The sequence below is a fragment of the Dipodomys merriami genome, unplaced genomic scaffold (genome assembly GCF_024711535.1).
Source record: "Dipodomys merriami isolate MVZ:Mamm:240054 unplaced genomic scaffold, mDipMer1.0.p SCAF_2, whole genome shotgun sequence".
NCBI classification, from domain to species: Eukaryota; Metazoa; Chordata; class Mammalia; order Rodentia; family Heteromyidae; genus Dipodomys; species Dipodomys merriami.
Window position 1 is genome coordinate 102,724,885 of NW_027203381.1, and position 20,411 is coordinate 102,745,295.

A 20,411-nucleotide genomic window follows, 5' to 3' on the forward strand; every position below is an offset into this window, starting at 1 on the left:
TTCACATAGTTCTCAAAGCAGATGGTTTAACTCCATACCCTATGCTGAGTGTATGCTTATATAAAATAAGAACTACTTCTCTCATACTTCCATAGCAAAAAGGATGGTTAAAGGTAGAAGTTGGTATGATTTTGTTTTGTTTGTTGTCTTTTGTTTTGTCTTTTCCATTAATGTTATTTGTTATTTGTCTTTTTCATTAATGTTCATTAATGATGGTTAGTCTCTATACATTTTATCCTCAAGCTTTACATAAATCTAGCGTGACTTCTTACTTTATGAAAGAGTACTTGAAGTCTACATGCTAATTAGTTATGCAATTCTTGTGCAGGAGGGGGAAGTACGTGCGGGTGTGGGTTGAGGGAATATCTAAAATTTCTTCACAGAACTTACCCTTGTCACGGAAGTTTCTCAATCAATGTGGCTGTGCTCAGGAAGATGTAGCAGAACCTCAGTATATTTGCCTACCTAGCGTGTTGGGACATTTTCTAACGAATTTCATTCTAACTAACTTCTTTGACAATAGATTGAAAATAGAATGTTAGAGAGTGAACAATACCAAAATACATTGGTATTCCTTAATGAAGAGGTCTACATGAAATTCAATGAAAACTTTTCAGTGATATAGAGGTAATGGAGATGGGGAAAGGGAGAGGAGGTGAGGGGTCAGTCTGATTAAAGCATTGTTTATGGATGTAAGAAATACCAGGACAGAACTACTTTGTGCAATTACACACTGGGAAAAAAAAGAGAGGAAGAATGACAGGTATGTAACGCAGGTCCTCTGTAGGGCGTGAGTACTACAGGAAAGGGGAAGATGAATACAGAGGGTATCCACCTCTGTGAATACAAAATACTTTTACGTATGCTTGTGAAAATGGAATAAAGATGCTTGCTGACATTAGCACAGGAAGGGAAATGGAAGGTGATTGAGAGTGACGGAGAAGGTGGTTCTAATCAAGGTACATTGTCTGCCTACATTGACATGTCAGATGAAACTCCTTTATGCCACTAATTGATGCTAGTTTTTTTTTTTTAAGTTGAGAACAAAAATATCAAAGACAAGCTCATAATAGGGTACTTTACGATGAAAGCATGTCCATGTGTATATCAGTGATAGAAGAGAGGAAAATTTAGGAATTATATGATTTGAAAAGGTTTTTTAATCATTTATAAGCTTTTTTTTTTACTATCAGCATTATATACAAAATGTAGAATCTATACGTTTTGTAAGTATGTATCAGAAATACTATGACGATGTTATCCATTTAGCTGGAGTAAACTTTCTCTAACCAAGTATAGTCATAAAATTTTAAATATGGAAAATCTGTGGGATTAGATCATCAATGCATCTCAGAAAGGCTTTACAACTGTGTATACCCTGATAGTTACCTCCAACAGGCAGGGCAGGTGTCCTGCTAATTGAGATGATCTGATGGGAAAGCCCATATATGATACAGTCGAGCAGTATGTATAATATATAGGTAAATAAATATTTGATATTGGGAATTTTACCAGGTTTCAATCTAGTCACCAAGATAGCAAGATTATCCTGTACATATTAATACAGTAGCTTTGTCTCCATTCCAAGTCTATTCCTAAAGGCTCAGATTAATGTCAGTCTTCCAGATAAGAGCAACAAAAGCTTGGTCTTGCAGTCACATCATATCTTGGAATGGCTTGCCTTTCCTTTTCTCTTTTCTCAGCTTCCCCTACTCAAGAAGCTGTTTCTCTTCTGTTGAGATTCCTTGCCCTGTACTCTCTTGAGTAAAGAACTCTGAGCATCTATCTGTTCAGGGTAAAAAGCAGGTAAGGTGGCATGCACTGTCACTGTGCATGCATCATTTTTGGCACAGGGCTCCCTCATGGGCCTTCTCTTGGCCACTTGAAGTTCCTGGGATCTCTACATCCCTTCCTTCTATGGTCTCTCTTCCTCTTTTTCAGTCTCTTTTATGAGGAATATAATTTATATATTCTGGAAACACATTTACATACAATAGTAAGCAAAATGTAAGGTCAGGGAAAACTTTGAAACAAGGAAGTAGTTGATTATATTTGTGAATCAAACATTTTTTTCTGAAGACTACTTGGAGGATACATTAAAAGCTAGAAGGACAAGCTGGAAACAGTGGTGGTCTATTTTCCCAGTACTTTCAAGAAAGAGAGAACCAGCTGAAAAGATATAGCAAACTTCCACACATACATTTAAGAGACTATGAGATTCCATGGAAATGGATGGCAAATCACATGTATGAAAGCATTTCTAGATAGACAGGATCTATAGGACTTGATTACATATTGTATTTGCACATGGATAGCACATGTGGAATAGAAGAATGATCTGCTACAAATGAATAGTAGTTGGTTTTTGTAAAAAGAAGTTAGGAATGAAAAACCATAGATAAAACTACAGAGAAAATGAAGGGCTTGTGTTTGTCAAAGTTGCTATCTCTTCAGGAAATTGGAAAACACAGATTGATTTAGGAGAGCAGCAGAATCTAAAAGAACCATTAGTAATTTGAGAATCATTATTGAGTATTGATCATACAACCATTGTCCAATAGGTTTTCTTTAAAGGTCTAAGACTGAAAAAACTAGCTTAGAATGTACAATATACATATTTCTTTTTATTATTAACATTTGGGTCAAAAATTTATTTACACTTAAAAAAAGAATATCTCTGCAGTTATTGAAATTAGTTTTACTAGATTAAGAGTGATCAAATATTGTTATTGGTTCTTTTTTGTGGGGGAGGGTTGGCTGTAGGGCTTGAACTCTGGGCCTGAGCACTGTCCCTGAGCCTCTTTGTACTCAAGGCTATCATTCTACAATTTGAGCCACAGTGCCACTTCTGGTTTATGAGTGTTTAATTGGAGATATGAGTCTCACAGGAACTTTTTCTGCCCAGGCTGGCTTTGAACCATGATCCTCAGATCTCAGCCTCCTGAGTAACTAGAATTATAGGTATGAGCCACCAGTGCCTGGCTATCAGCACTTTTATAACAAATAATGGAATTAGTAAAGAGATCAACACAAAATTTACTAATACTCCAAGTCAAGGATACAAAGTTCCCGATATCAATACAATTTCCCAACAAAACAAAAATGAGTACACATATTACTTGTACAAATCAGTTCAACCAAAAGACCTTCCATTAATATTAACTTACTAATACACACATGTTCAAAACTGGCTTGTGTAAAAGAAAATTTTCATATTTTCATGTTTGTAATAGAAAGCGTGTGTAATACATATCAGAGCCTTACATTGTAACATTTTCTAATCTATGCAAATTACATAGCATTTAATAAATGTACATTTTACTTACAACACCTGTGAATGTTAGAGGTATGCACTTGTATGTACAGCATTCAGATTAAAATTTCTAATTTGGTTTGTATTTACAAAATATTCTCTTCTATTCTGCCTTGAAGATCAAGGAGAGCTATAAAGGAATGTATCAATAGAACATATAGTTGAGGAAGATATTCAGTCACTTGATTCTGTGAGAGTAATCTTCTCTATCATGACAGGCAAACTTTCAGATTCCAGGTCTTCTTTGCCATTATCTGAATTTCCTGATGACATATAACAACCAGAGTCTCTTGGACAGTCATCTAACTGTGACTTACTTGAGGATATGTCTGGGCTTATGCATAAGGACACAGATTCATTTACTTGTTCTTCAATGACTGTGAATGGAAGAAAGAGGAAGTGTTAATGAAAGCCAAGGAGTTTTATTCATCTGTTATTCACTTTCATGTATTATCCTATTTTAAATGTTCCAACCTTCAGTTCACTACAGTCGAAGTTTCAGTGAATAAAAGATACATTTATTTGTTACACACACACATATGAATTTTCAAATCACTGTTTTCTTAGAACACAAATTGTGCCTTTATTGTTTAATTACAGTTTCCTGAAATTCATGTGCACAACCTACAAAAGCAAAGGTCAATGTGGACTCTTGTTTTTCATTGGTAATAAGTTGTATCCACAGTAAAACTGGTGCCTTCTACATTTAAATATTCTTTAAAGCATCACCTAAAATAAGTCATATGTCTTTTAAAATACAAGCCAAATTTATAGCAATCTTTGTGAACAAGTCCCTAATCATGATAATGTGAATCCATAAGCAAATGATCACTAGAATAGATAGATATTCTGTTATTCTATCACTAGATAAAATACAATTTCAAGTGCATAGACTATAACAAAACTTAAAAGTGTCCAGAATTTTTCTATGCCAACTTTCATCAGAAAAAGACAATTGTTTATGTTTACATTAATTCATTTCAATAGTCTTCTATATTCAATAGGCATTATCTTTTAGATTAATGTTGGAACTCTAAAAGATTTTTTGTTTTTGTTTTTTTTTTGGGTCCGGTGTGGGGCCTGAACTCTGGGCCTGGGTGCTGTCCCTCAGCTCTTCAGCTCAAAGCTAGAGCTCTACCACTTGAGCCACAGTGCCACTCCAGCTTTTTTCTTTTTGCTTATGTGGTGCTGAGGAATTGAACCCAGAGCCTCAGGCATGCAAGGCAAGCGCTCTACCACTGAGCCATCTTCCCAGCCCCTCTAAAAGATATTTTAAAAGACTCTATGCAACATTATATTAGTCATCACAGGATTCTGTTAATATCATCATAAAGGTTCTTTGCCCTTCCAGATGGGTAGTTCCCTGTATCATGAACTGAGTTCTTCAGAGAAGAAATGGATATCTAACTACCACTTCTTAGCTACATTTAGCACATCCTCCTCTTTCACTTTATCAGCTGGGGATTTCTTCACTTTTATCCTTTGAATAGCCTCACATCGGGAGAATTACACATATATGTAAGGCGTGAACTAGAACTTGATTACATTCTGCTGTATTTACTCAACTCCAGTAAGAAGAGAATAAACCCAAATTTTCAAGAACTGAAACAAGGAGGCTGTATAATCAATCATTTTCAATAGACTAACATACAGCAAATTAATTTATTTTCAGGAAGCCCACCTTCTACCTAATTTACACATCTCTTGCATACAACCTTTAAAATGCATTTCCCCTAGGTTCCAGATACTTGGCCAATTATTTGTTTATGGCCGACTATGAATCTAATTGTTACTAACCTCTGTCACCCATGAAACCTGAGCCATGCTGACCTCAGCTACTCTTGCATAGTGAATTAACTTGTATTTAATATACCAAAATGGTGAGTAGTTATACGCCATCCATGGAAGAAATGAGAAAAGACATTGCTTAAACTCCTTTACTGATTCTGTTGTTACATTAAGATGACTGATTGAGAAAGGTTAAATGAAAATGATTTAAAAAACTACTCCTTCGTCTTTTTCAAAACAAATCAAAAAGTTCTTTGAAACTTTTTTTAAGGCACATGTGAAAAACTACATCTGTGACCCTCTCTTGAATCTGAACATTTGGCACAACTTTCTTCAGCTATAGGATTACATATTAAGTATTTATTTGGTTTTCAACTTGGTTTTATTTGGTTTTCAACACTTGTTTAATGAAATGAGACTTTGTTTTATAAAAAATTGCTTTTTTGGGTTCTGCTTTTCTTTTTTTTTTTTCTTTTAATTTAATATAATTTTCTGAGGGCTGGGAAGGTGGCTCAGTGGTAGAGCACTTGCCTTGCATGCATGAGGCCCTGGGTTCGATTCCTCAGCACCACATAAGCAAAAAGAAAAAAGCCAGAAGTGGCGCTGTGGCTCAAGTGGTAGAGTGCTAGCCTTGAGCTGAAGAGCTGAGGGACAGCACCCAGGCCCAGAGTTCAGGCCCCATGACTGGACCCCCCCCCCAAAAAAATTAATTTTCTGAACTTCAAAAGGTTTCACAAGAGGATTACAGTTTAATATGCCCATCTAAGGATCTAGTGCTTATAGTTTCTGCCTTTCTATCTTATTGCTTCTGAAGTGAAATGAGCAGTTTCTGCTATATTATCCAACTGTCTCTGGAAAAGGCTAGAGGAATTAGTCCTTTGTTATGCATCCTAGCACATTAACTCTGATCATTCTGAAATGTGGCCCTTTTGGAATACCACAGTGATGGAGATAAGACCACACCTCCTTCAACTGTAAAGAGTCAAGCTACTTCCCTACAACTTAGTACTTATTGCTATAATAAGATCTGTTTGCTTTAAGTTTATTACCAATTGTAGGCTCTCTTGAAGATAGAGGTCTTGGCTTTAAAAAAACAAAACAAAACAAAACAAAAAAAAACTCTGATTTATAAAATTGTTTTTCTTTCCAAAAAGAAATATTTAGATTATCATTTCATCTTAAGAAGCCTCTACAACTTCAACTCAAATTGTAACAAAAAACATAAGTGAAAAACATTTTACCCAAGTCATAGTTTAATAGTAGTAATGAAAATATTTGTGTTTATTTCCACCCAAGAAATGCCATATCACATTCTTTAAGTTGTAGGATTTGATGTGTTTTAAATACAGATTATTTACCAAAGAACTCTTTCATCTACAATTTTTTATAGAAAAAAGGAAACAGTTTCTCATTATGAAAGTTATGTAGCACAGTAATTTACAGAACAGCAGTAATTTGCTAAATGATTTCCTAGTGCAATGAAAACATGACTATGCCTCCTCGAATGCTTCCCACCAGGCTTGCAATAATTTCAGGCAGGTGATCAGCTGGAGCCCCTCAACTGTAACTATAAAAAGAAAAGGCAGGTCATTATGTTTTATTATGGAGATGAAAGCTATATGGTATCCAGTCTTTGTATTCAGAGACTTAAGATTTTCCTCTTCTTGTTTCTTTTCATCCTGACAGTAATGATAGGGATTAGCACAAAGGTAGGTCTTCTGTTAGAGAAGATTTTTTTTTTAACCTTTTCCTCAGAGAAGATGAATTCATACTAATGCATTCACATTTTCTTTCTAAGTCATTTAGTCCCTCCATGTGGCCATGAAGCACAGTAAAGCTAACTGGCCTACCCAGAAATTGAAAACACAACCTTCATCAGTTTTGTTCTATGGTTCAAGCATCTGAGCTAACCACGCAAGTAACACATAGGAATGAGAAAAGAGTTTGCCTCCAAAATTGCAGACTTCTATTGGATATCTGAATGCATCTTTTAATACTAAAGTATTTCTGATAATATCTTAAGTTTGCACACATTTTATCATTAAAGTATGCAGACAAGTATATACATATGTATATAAACTTTTCTGTATTTTCATTTAAAGCTGTACAATGCTTTATATTTTAATTTCCAAATAATAAAAAATAAAATGGCTTTAAAAAATGCAGCCATCAATAGTTTGTGAATATCCTAAAGACTACATAGTTTCATTCTGAATATGCTAAAGAATTATAATCATTGACATGTCTTCTGTTAATACAGCTTAATTACAAGCACAATATGAACTCCAGAAACCAGCATTTTTCTGTACTGTATGTAATGAAAATAAAATTAATAGGTTAAGAAAGAATTGTTTAGCAAATATTTTATTACCAATAATGAATTTGAATGTTAAAATATTTTATTTCCTACAAAAACAGTAAATTAAAGCTTATGGACCAAAATCAAGGATTTTAAGATAGTCATCAATGTTGGGGAAAATAAAGTGGCATGGTGATTAAAACAGAAGACAGCTAATATAATTATTCACAAAATAATTATATTGGAGTTGTGACATTTAATTAATTGTGGGCAATCTCAATTATACTAAAAGTGAAGAAATATTTAAGGAAATAGAACGAGCTCTTCATTCTGGGAAAATGTTCTCAATACTCTAAGGAGAGAAATATTCCCTATATTCACCTATTAGAAAATTGTCCCAGGTTTCTTTACTCAAATCTTCAGAATATGTCTTTGCTAATCCTCTCTTACAGATATTATAAAATAACACAACTTCGAAGGTATAGTAAAATAAGCTTAGCCAAAGGAAGTGATAAATAATATATTTTAATAAAAGTGATGTTTAGACTGAGGAAATAAGAACTAAAGATCAGAAAGAAATTGTTTAAAATTCAGATAAAGCTGTTTTATAAGCAGTCCTCTTCTTTTCCTATTCTGGCACTATGCTCAAAAGAAAAAAATCAAAGATAGACACCTTAGTATGTTTTAATACTCACTCTCATGTTTTGTGTCCATTTAAGTCACTCAAAAAAAGAAATGAGGGACTGGGAAGGTGGCTCAGTGGTAGAGCGCTTGCCTTGAATGCATGAGGCCCTGGGCTCCATTCCTCAGCACCACATAAGCAAAAAGAAAAAAGCCGGAAGTGGCCCTGTGGCTCAATTGGTAGAGCACTAGCCTTGAGCTGAAGAGCTGAAGGACAGCGCCCAGGCCCAGAGTTCAGGCCCCACAACCGGACCCCCCCACCCCCCCCCAAAAAAAAAGAAAGAAAGAAATGATGTAGTACACGCTTCTATGGCTAGATTTTTGTGCAGAAACAGTTTTTTATTTTCTTTCATGGAGGGAAATTTAGTAAAAACATACAACAGGGCTCTCAGCTACATTTAATTTCATCTTAAACATGTCCTTAAATCTCTTAGGACTGTAGTTTTCTAACTAAACTGCATGTGTGATGCTTATTTTACTTTATTACTAACCTCTTTTCTTGAAAATAACACAAAATAAGAAACAGGAATCTACTATGGAGGCCAAGAGGGAATATGGAGTTGAAATCACTCTTCCTCTATTTGCTCTCTTTGTGGCCCAGTATCATAACTGATCCTGTGGTGAGTTGTGTACTGTGGAGGAAATCTCACTCACACACCTGGTGACCTTTACTTACACTGTACTGACAGGTCGATGGGGGCAGAGACATTCTCCCTGGAGATCAGTCTCCTTGGAGATTACAATCACTGAGCCATATGTGGAAAACAGGTTGGGTGAGTGCCCTGTCTGGCCACAAACTCCAGTGGAGGGCTTTGGACTCAGAAAATTTCTGCCCTTAATTGTCATTTTTAACTATTTTGATGATGAACAAATGAGATTTAAAACTGCCATTGTATACTATTGAATTAGAAGCCTAGGGAAATCAATTTCATATTCTGATAGATTAATTAACCCTGTCTACTTGAACAAGTTGAAAACACGCCATGTTCAAACAAGCTACTTTGATATATTCACTATTTTAGTTAAAAGTACTTGAAAAAAAAACCACTTGGTATTTGATAACTCTACCTTCCTCTGTATCTTAAAGGCAGGATGAAATTCCACATGAAATATGGCCTCCTTATAAGGAAAGAAATTATCATCCTTAACATCAAAGCCACAGGAAATCTGCAGATTAAGCTTTATCATCCTTGCTACATCTTGACCTAATTATACACTCCAGACTATGCCCCTGTGCCTTGTATTATTTTTATAGCTTGCTACTCTAGGTACGAGTCAGTAACTGATTCTTCAATTCTTACTTTCCTCATGAAGCATGACTTGCCATGTAACATGGTAAATAAAAAATTTAGGCTTTTGTTGATCTGTCTTATGCAAGTTTAATTCTCAGGTCTAGCCAAATGGAAAAGGAAAGAAGAAAACATGAGGATACAAATAAGATTATGCTTATTTATATTGATATGATGAAAAATTAATCTCATGCTGTTATTATTATACTTTTCCACTATAATAAGATTATCCTATATAACTTTCTATTTTTTTGTTTAATATTCTTAGGATATATTTCCACATCAATATACAGAAAGTTCTATATCACTTCCTTAATACTTTTGATATATTACTATAGTTTATTACTACACTACTAATGTTTTAACTCATATTTTTATTTTGAATTTAGTAGGATAAAATCTTGAAACTATAATTTCTGGTTACAAAAATGTACATTTTTAAACTTTTAGTTCTTTACATTTTTCTTCTCCAAAAATCTACAACATTTTTATAATCTTTTACACACACACACACACACACACACACACACACACACACACACAATAGGCATATACATAAGATAAAACCAATGACACATGCCAATCAATACCTGACTATTCCAAGAACTTGTGTGTGTGTGTGTGTGTGTGTGTGTGTGTGTGTGTGTATGTGTGTGCTAAGATTGGAGGATATTTTAATTTTTTTATCAAAAGGACAAAAATCTTACTTACTATTTACAAATCCCTTTACCCCCTCCCACAGCATATGTTCATTCTAGAAGCATTTGTTAAACATGTACAGGATGGCTTTGGGAAATAGAGGATTAGGTCTTTTTAGACTATGTGTTCATTATGAAACCAGGTACAATAACAGTGCGTTATGCAAGCAACTGTAGTAGTGCTCTGTTTATAAACTTTACAAAGGTGTTTAGATGACTTAGGTGAAAAAAATCTGTAAATTCTTTCAATAGAAATTGCTGTATGGCAAAGGAATAAACATGTGATATGTATCCTAAATGAAATCTTACTGAAGCCCAAAATCTGGAGGAATGAAATTGCATAAAGCCAATCATCTATGACTAGGAATAGATATCAAATACATATTTATAAATGCACACAAGTAAAATGCCTGCATGTCTCCTGCACCTTATATATGTGGGTAGATACCATGTCTTTCCCTAAAAGCTGTGCATTTCTGGAATCTAGACTGAAATCATATGGCAAATAGTTTGGCCACCCCAGGTACACATGTCAGGGGCTGGGGCACCGGGCTAGGCTGGCACATGTTTAGGCCAACTGCTGGACTGGAGCTTGGCATCGCTGCAAATCTCCCCTGGTGCAAACTCCTGTTCCAGCTCCTGACTACTCCCTGCTCCATTTTGCCTGCATCAATTTGAGCAGGCAGACAGGCAAGAAGGCACAACCTGGGATGGTTTAGCAATAAGGGGCTACTGGGACCACAGCTGGTGCCAATACCTTGCACACCAGGTCCTTTTCCCTTCCCCCCGTCCCCTTCCTCCTCATTTGGCACTGCAACGAGACTTTGTAAGGCACCTAAAGTAAATTGTATATAGATTCTATACCATTTGCGTATCTTGTTAGCAAATTTTTATTTTAATTGAAAATTTAAGTGATCCCTCTAAGGTAAGGCAAAATACTTCCATCACCCGTTTTCCTCAAGGACAATAGTAAACATTCAATAGATGTGATTATAGAACACACCAATGTGCTTCTAAATGGGGAAAGGTGACAAGTACAGAACTGATAGAAAATATATACTATTAATAGCAGTGTATGTATCTTATTCTGAAAAAGCATTTTTGAATAAGGTAAAGAGTTATTATTTCTCCCTGCTGCTGGGGCTTGAACTCAGATTCTGAATGCTGTCTCTGAGCTTCTTTAGCTCAAGGCTGGCTCTCTATCACTTGAGCCACAGCTCCATTTTCAACTTCTTTGGTAGGATATTAGAGAGTCTCTCAGACTTCCCTGCTCAGGCTAGATTTAACCTGGATCCTCAGATCTCAGCTTCCTGTGTAGCTAGGAGTTCAAGCATAAACTACTGGCAGCACTGGCTGGCAAAGGGGTTTTTAAGGTTGTGCTTTTGCAGATCTCCCCACTTTTTCTTTGCCTCTCCTCCTTTTCACTAATAGTATTTACTCCCAAAAGAGAGAAATTATTTTTTTAAACTCCCTCAATAAATAAAGAGACCCTAATGTCCACAAAATTAATAGATAACACTTCAATTTTCTTCTCCAGGAATTAGGCCTCAATACCAATTTTTTTTCTCTCTAGCCTTATCTAGATTCCCAGGTGAGAGAGCAAATTCTACTCAGTTCTAATGCAACCTCAGAATAAAGTCTGAATATCTCTGCTTGTCTTTCTTGGGTTGTGGAACCCCCTCCCGCCAAATCATTACCTTTTTCTAGTGGTAATCTTGTGATCATTTTAGACTACTCAATAGCCTTTCTATCAGCTAGTTTGAAAAGCATCTTTATTCCTGCCAAGCAGTGACCTAAAAAGTTTAGCCCAGTTTACATTTTCAAGGTCAAAGTGCAAACAATACTAATAATCTCTAGGCTAAGAGGAAAGGAAATTTTTTGTTTAAAATATTAGATTTCTGGTTTTTCTTTGACTTATTTCCTATCTTCCTAATTTCTCTAGAAATATTAAAGACACATCTGGGTCCTTTTCTTTATTTTCATATTAGTTTAAACTCTTACCCACAAAACATGTGCCGAGTTTGTTCAGTTTTTATATTCAATGCTTAGGAAAGCAAAAACTTTCTAAGTTCACGGCCTAACAAACAATACAACCCTAAATTGGCATTTTTTGACATCCTCAAACTGATATTATTCAATGATTGAAATAAAAATACACACATAAAATCCAGATCCATGTACGTATTTCCTTCTTTAAAAAAACTATTTTTAACCTGTGAGTGTGACATGCATTTGTTTTTAATAATGTCTCCGTTTTATATAACCATATATTCAAGGTCTTTATCATTCAAGATACATGAAGGTTGTGTTTTTAATCTTTAGCATGGTTACAGAAGATATGATTCACAGAGTAAAGAATAGATAAAAATAAGCCTGCAGCATGGTGCCAAATCATCAGAATTCACCATCTTATCTACAAATGGAAGTCATTCTTCTTTATTTCTTGAGCAAAGCAGTTTCATATAAGATAAATAGCTTTCAGTCACAATAGCATAACGTGAAGTATGCATCTTTTTGACATGTATATTCTAATACTACTTTAGACCATAAGATTAAAATAAGAAAAAAATCTCAGGCTTCTATGTTGACAAGTAACACTGGTTGTATCTGCAATTTTCATCTCCCTGAATTTGCCTTTTTGTGTATATTTTGCACATTATGGGGTTTTCGTAAGTGATTAACTTCTCTTGACCTTCAAATGCTACTTGCTAAAAGTTTTGTTTCAGGAAATACGATCTGGGGTTTATCCTCTTTTATATATCATATAATGAAAACCACTCCATTCTGAGAGATATTATATTTTCCCTTCACAGGCTAGGATATGATTCTAATGGACTTAAGCATCTAACTTCTACATAAATGAGCTTGAGAAAGTTACTCAGCTATTCACATTTTAGTTTCCCCATCATGCAATGGAAAAATTGAGCCAGATTTTAAAAATGATACTCAGCTCTCATATTGTTGTTATCAATATACATCATTATTCTTTGGTTAACATGGACAGTAGACAGGCAAGGAAAGAGGTAAAAGAAAGAAGTGAAGAACATATATGACTTTGATTTGGAACTCATCTTTCTTTGTGTTCCTGCTTAGTAGCTTTACCTGAAAGCACTTTCTCCTTCACAACCCTCCTGTGGGAGAGCCTAGATGACCTCTCACCTTTCAGAGTCATTTTGTGACTCTGAAAAACAAAGGTTTTGTTTTCAAACAAAACTTCCATGCACACATACATTACATGCACACACACACACACACACACACACACACACACACACACACACACACGTATAATATTTTAAAGGTCTCACTGTGGAGGCCCAGACTGCAAGAACTCTAAATCATTGTGCCTCAACCTCCAGAGTACTGAGATTCACTTCTACTTTCTGAACTGGAACCATGACATAAAGTCCTGGAGAAGAAACCTGAAAAAGTACCAGACAATCTCAATTTCCTAATGTCTTCTATTTATCCAGCTGTTTGAAACTTACTTCTTAATTACTCATTTGAAAATTAGAAAACAAACATATCCATGTGTATGGTTAGAGAAGAAAAACAATTATTTTTACTTGTTCAAAACTTATTTTTCGCTGGGCACTGATGGCTCATGCCTGTAAGGAGGCTGAAATCTGAGGACCACGGTTCAAAGCCAGTCCCGGCAGGAAAGGCCATGAGACTCTTAGCTCCAATAAACCACTCAGAAAACCTGAAGTGGTGCTGTGGCTCAAGTAGTAGAGCATTAGCCTTGATCTGAAGAGCTAAGGGACAGCACGCAGGTCCAGAGTTCAAACCCCATGACTGACAAACACCCTCCCCCCCAAAAAACCCCACCATATTGTTCTCCATCCTATACTCAAATTATTTTCGAGGATATTAGCATGACAGTAAATATAATGAATATAAGGTAGTTTTTAAGCAAACATTGTTTAGTGAGTTATCCTAGCTTGAAATGGATGAGATATAAAAAAAACTGCCTTGGGAGATAATGTCTGGGCTTGAATTATTAACTAAATTAACTACTTTCTTAAGGCTAGTCTTTGTTTGCCTCTGTGACTCATTGTGCTCTTGTATTAATCTCCTGGCCTCAAAACTTCAGAGAAAGCATATGAAAACCTAAAGATCTGAAGATGAAGTAAGTTCTGCTGGTGTTGAATTAGTCATGAATTTGAAATCTGTTGGAATAGGATGAAGATCTAGGAGAACTCAAGATAGCAAGTCAGAATAAAGTAAGGAACAGTTTCGAAAAATGTAAATGAATTCCTACCACATAAAAAGCAAATGCATAGCAAGTGACTAAGCTTCAGTTTTGCAGGATTTGCCAGAGGAGACACAGGATAGCCCACAAAGGAAGTCAGGAGGTCTGAGGGCTAAATTCAGCTTTCCTCTGTTGCTCTTCATCTGGCTGTTACAGTGTTAGAAAGTATAGATTAGCCTCACAAATCATAGTAGGAATCCAAGTTCTAAAACTTCCAAGGATTTGCACTTAGACAAATTGCTTATTATCTCAATGTCTCATCCTCAACTTGGAGTTAAATAGTCTTGGCTATTTAACTTGGAGTGCTGTGTGAAGGGTACCAGGTAAGATAATCAACACTTCGTCCCAAAGATTTTCGTGGAACATGTGTTCAACTACAATGAGAGTTGCTATCAGTTTGATGTTTGGTTGATACAAATTATTTTTCATCTCAAATATTAGACTTTTTACCCTCTTTTTATCATCACAAAAAATCTTTACAGTTTGGCATGCCTTCAACTCAAGCTAGGAGGCCCTGCTTGAGGAGATTTAATAGGAAGGGCGTTCTGGCTGGGTAATTGTAAAAGCTCCAAGCCAGTTGACATAGCTAATATTCTTCTCTAAGTGAATCTGCATGCATTATTCCATCTTCACTTTATACTTACAAATACAGAAAACCATCTTAGATAATAAAAAGAGCTGCATATTTTTGCAAGCCATTAGAGCATTTTCACAGAGTGCTATAAACACATACAAGATGTGACTATATGGTAATGAAACGAATTTTCCTGTATGGCACAAAGCCTCATTAGCTTAGAGCCATGTTCTGTGTTGTTCTACAGAAGCCATGTGTTACATTTCTCACTAATGGCTCATGCTGTCACTAAATATTTGTCTCTAACCTCCCTCAGTCTTTGGAAATGCAGGCATCCACTTGCCTGCAAATTAATAGCTCTGCAGCATCAAAATGAGGGACCGAGAGAGAAGTCATTTTACTTCCTGAGAATTCAAGGAACAGAAAGAAATCCTTTCCTCAATTATAGATTTGATCAGAGTTGTTGTTCCTAAGGTTAAACGAAAATTCTTACTTTATAAAAGAGAACATTATACATGGCTCTCAGTAAATACACCTGGATCTTTACTTTGAATGATTTTGCTATTTACACCAAAGCAAGAATGCTAGGGAGGGAAAAAAAAAACCACAGCAGGTCAATGTACTTACTTTCTTCATCGAGGAGATTTTCAGCAGCTGATAGTAGCCTCATCCTATCTTCTGGGTCTGCAATGTTTAATTCAATGAGATGACTGTCTGTTATATCTTTTAAATCTTCCAGCGTCTCATAACCATTGAGCAAAAGTGTTGAGGTATAGTCCTGTGGGGGAGAAAAATAAGCATCATATTATATCCAAGAGCTATGTTTAAATACTTTCTGTTTAGTTATTTTGGGTTTAAAGGGAGTATAGAGCTTCAGATAGAAAATGAAGGATGCCAGTCTGTAGAATTCTGGCTTGAATCAATTTTATTGCACCAGTTATTCAAATTCAAACTCCAGCACTTTAAAGAGAATGTTGTGTATTGTCACCTCTAGAAGGATAAACGTAGAGAAAGAGTTACCTCCAGCTATAACAGTGCTAAGGATCAGCTTAGTAACGGAAAGAGTTACCTCCAGCTATAACAGTGCTAAGGATCAGCTTAGTAACGGAATCCTTCATCCCACTGGTTCTTTACACTTCTGACTAGTTACATGGACACTGGTAACATTTCCTTAACTCTACTGATAAACTTCCTGTAAAAGAGTATATTATAGTAATATTTCTTAATCTATATATTATCTTGTTTGCATGATTATAAAAACAGCTAGTTTCATTACCTTCTTTGGGTAAAAATGAATTTAAAAAAACTATATATATATGATTTTGCATTTTGGTTGAAATGTATTTTAAAAATAAAACTTAAATTTCTGTATTAAATATAAATGGACTCCATGGGAAAAGTATTATTTCCTTCTCTCTCTCTCTGTTTTTCTCTCTCTATCTCTGTGTGTATGTGTGAGAGAGAAGCTGACATTTGTATCATTTATCAATTTAAAATTTAAAATTCATAGACTTCTGATTTTAAAATCTACATTATTTATACAACCCCTGTTATTTCTGACTGAATAAAAAATGCAAATTGAGTAGAATACTTTTACAACTTCCTCAAAAAACTCTCCCATTTATATCATAATTTCAATATTCTTATTTTAGTTACTAAAATTGGATAAGAGGAAGTTGAAAAGTTTTTAAGTAATCAGGAAGAACTTATTACTTAAAAATGTAAAAAGGAAAAAGAGTAACAATTACAAAAATAGTTTGCCCAAGAAGAGCATAGAATTAGACAACTGAATAAAAAAAATTCCTTTCTGACACAACCATCTAACTGTGGCCTTTGGGGTAAGATTTTACAGCCCTAGATTTTTGTTTTTTCTAAAGCATAAAACAAATAAGTTGCTAAGGCAAAAACTGAAACTATACTATTCCCAAGTACTGTCCCTTCCATGCTGAGCCAATAATAACAGAGGAATGTATAAGAATACAAACCATGTGGGCTGGGAAGGTGGCTCAGTGATAGAGCGCTTGCCTTGCATGCATGAGGCCCTGGGTTCCATTCCTTAGCACCACATAAGCAAAAAGAAAAAAGTCGGAAGTGGAGCTGTGGCTCAAGTGGTAGAGCGCTAACCTTGAGCTGAAGAGCTGAGGGACAGTGCCCAGGCCCAGAGTTTAGGCCCCACTACCAGACCCTCCCCCGCCCCCCCCAAAAAAAGAAAAAAAATACAAACCATGTGTGTATAAACAGGTAAATAACGAGATAATTTATATAAAGAAAGTCTTAATTGATGAATTATGAAAATTTCAAAGCACTGCTGAGTAAGTTTTAGAAATAGATGGTACTGCTGAGATAGTTCTAGGAAAGTATCAAGTGAGGTTACATATTTATACATCATTTAACAATGCAGATGATTCAAAAAGTAATGTTAATATAACAAGAAGATTATAAAAACAGACAACCTATTTCCTCACCACAATTATTATGAGAATTAATGATCACTGTTTGATAACAAATAACTTTTGGAATGATTGCATTTTATTATCTTCCCTTTGTAAAAACTACCATTTTCTTTTCATTTTTTTCTTTCCTTTCTGTGACTTTTCACTTTACTCTTTGTATTCTGTTAATCATTCTCATTTAGACATGATCCTGTGGGTCTTTTTTTTTAATTGTGAAAATACTGTACAGAGGGGTTACAATTACATGGGCAAGATAATGAGTACATTTCTTATCAAGCATTGTAGCCTCCTCCTTTGTTTCCCTTTCCCATCCCTTCCCATCTTCCCCCTGGCCCCTACCCAATCCTCCCCCCCCACCTTTCGTGGGTCTTGTACTGCATTTTTTATTGCACTTTCTTAACATTAATCTTGTCACTAAGGACCACTATGATTTAGTTCAAGGGATGTTATATTAAAACCTGTCCTTGAATAATAAAACTAATCAAGGAGAAATAAGAGCTGATCTGGCAAAACAGTTTTCTTTTGTTGTCTTACATTTTTTAACTTTACTACATAAATATTCATTAATTTCCTTAATTGATCCATCCATATGCCACCAAAACCAAGCAGATTAACTCACCTGAAGGTGGATTTTCTCTAGGAACTCCTTCAGAGTCTTGGGTATTTCACTTGTACTCCTTCGATGTGTCTTTATTTTCTTGGGGGCTGCTTCCTCTTCTGATATGACATCCACATAGATAAATTTGAAATTTCCCACCTTATTGTTCAACATTCCTGTCCACATCCCCATTGGTGTTTTGCAGATAATATCTATGATGTCTCCTTTCTAAGGGCAAAGACATATACAAATCAATTTTCTAATCAATTTTCTAGAGTCGTATGAAAACGAAGGAAGAATGGAATTATGGATAAGTAGAAAAATGAAGACATTATTTTAAGTCTTCAGTGGTAACAGAACAGATTTGAGTTCACTTGTTTAAAGAAATCCTTTACTAGTAATAGTAAACAAACCTCCATCTGTTTAAAGGAAAGTTTCTAAATATAGCTAATAATACATTTGTTTTTCTATATCAAATTATCAAATGACAGTTTTAGAGCACCATGTAATTTATAACTATTTTCCATGCATAGTTATTTTCTACTTATAACATACATCTTACATAAATAATCTGAAATATTAAAATAGGGGTTTGGCCTGAGATTAGGACACCTGATAGCTGAGAACTGTGGATTCAGTATTGATTTAAAAAAGAAAAAATCCTACCCTGTCTTGATGATCTGAGTGGAATAACTTGTGACCTGCAGCATGGTCCTGCTGACCTATAGCTAAATAACTAGTAGAAAATGACAGTACCACTCTCACCACCCAGGACCAACCCCCTCATGTGTAGCAGTAGAGACACATAACACAGGTTTCAGGAATCAATGACACATAAATGACACAGTTTTCAAGAATGGTTATTCCCAGTACTGATAGACCATAAGAAAAGCTTAGGGTCTTAGGACTCTTGGGGCAATTGTTTGAATTCAAGCCTGCACAATCTCCTTACGTCAGAGGATATAGTCACTTTGCTTTGCTTGAATAAACCTATTCTCACTCACACTTCTGTCTTGCCTTCAATTCTTTCTCTAACAAGACCAAGAACCTCTGATCCTGCCCCCAGTGACTGGATCATGTGAAGGCATCACACTATTGTTTTAAATATCACTGAGAAAGAAATTGAACATCAAATGAGTTCCCAGGAGCTTACAAGAAGTTTTATGATAGAATTGGCACTCAAGCCTAAGTTTTCTGGATGTAAAAAGGATGCTTTTTCCATTCGTATCATTAAGTTGATACATAGTAAAACATCAAGACATCATTCCTGAAGGGGCTTTCCAACTGGAAAGAAGTCTGTGAATCTATCCATAATTTTAGCCCTTCTGAAAAAAAAATCTTTTTTTTTGGGGGGGGGTCCAGTCATGGGCCTGAACTCTGGGCCTGGGCACTGACTGCCCTCAGCTCTTCAGCTCAAGTCTAGTGCTCTACCACTTGAGCCACAGTGCCACTTCCGGCTTTTTTCTTTTTGCTTATGTGGTGCTGAGGAATGGAACCCAGGGCCTCATGCATGCAAGGCAAGCGCTCTACCACTGAGCCATCTTCCCAGCCCTGACAAAAACTCTATAGTATAAAATTTTTTAAAATCTCAGGATTATTTTATCTATGTAAAGTAATGATTTTATGCATTATTATCAACTGTATAAAATATGTTTATACTAAATGGGTTAGTTAATCCTGTTTTTAAGTTGGGCTTGAACTCAGGGCTTGGGCACTGTCCCTGAGTTTTTGCCTAAGTGCTCTAACACTTGAGCAACAGAGCACCACTGAGTTAATTCTTTTTTTTTTTTTTTTTACAATATATATTTTTGATTCTGAAGCTACTGTAGAGAAGGGTTACAGTTACACGAGTAAAGTAATGAGTACATTTCTTCTGGAGCATTGTTTCACCTTCCTTTGTTTTTCCCCTACCATCCCTTCCCTCTCCACCTCCCCAGCTCCTCCCTTTCCACTCTAAAGTTTTAAAGTTCATTTTCAACCTAGTGTCTCATACATCCCATTGTTACAATGGGTTAACCTGTATCCTTATTTCAGCTTTTTGTTATTTCTCTTCCCCTCCCCAAATTAGAAAAATGAATATACAAGATGCAGGGCACTCGCATCAAATACAGTGAAAACAGGGGTTATACCATGGGGAAAGAATATACAAAAGACACAAAAAAATCACATAGTACACTATAAGTACATTAAAAACAACAGCAACAAAGATAAAACCTCTTTTGCTCCTATCTTGGGGTTCATTTATCTTAATATCATCTTATCTGGTCATATGTACATAGCTTTTGATTTTTTCTGTTTGTCCTAGACATATACTAGTTATTGCAGATAAGGGAAATCGTGGGGCCTATGGTTCTTTGGGTCTGGCTTACTTCACTTTATATAATTTTTTTTCCAAGTCTTTCCATTTCCTAATAAATGGGACTGTGTCATTCTAACTAACATTGCTCATTTTCTTCAGAGGAGAAA

General features: G+C 35.5%; 1 protein-coding gene across 3 annotated transcripts in view; it reads right to left on the reverse strand.

The window, feature by feature from the left end:
- Positions 1-2,617: 2,617 nt before the first annotated feature.
- Positions 2,618-20,411, reverse strand: part of Samsn1 (SAM domain, SH3 domain and nuclear localization signals 1) — a 133,874-nt gene continuing 116,080 nt past the window's right edge. For all 3 annotated transcript variants that reach the window (XM_070030490.1, XM_070030489.1, XM_070030488.1), the window contains 3 exons: positions 17,967-18,173; positions 15,522-15,672; positions 2,618-3,690 (listed from right to left, as the gene is read on the reverse strand). In XM_070030490.1, coding sequence (XP_069886591.1) covers positions 3,488-3,690; positions 15,522-15,672; positions 17,967-18,173 — 561 coding nt within the window. In that variant the 3' untranslated portion in view covers positions 2,618-3,487. The remainder of the gene's footprint in view (positions 3,691-15,521; positions 15,673-17,966; positions 18,174-20,411) is intronic.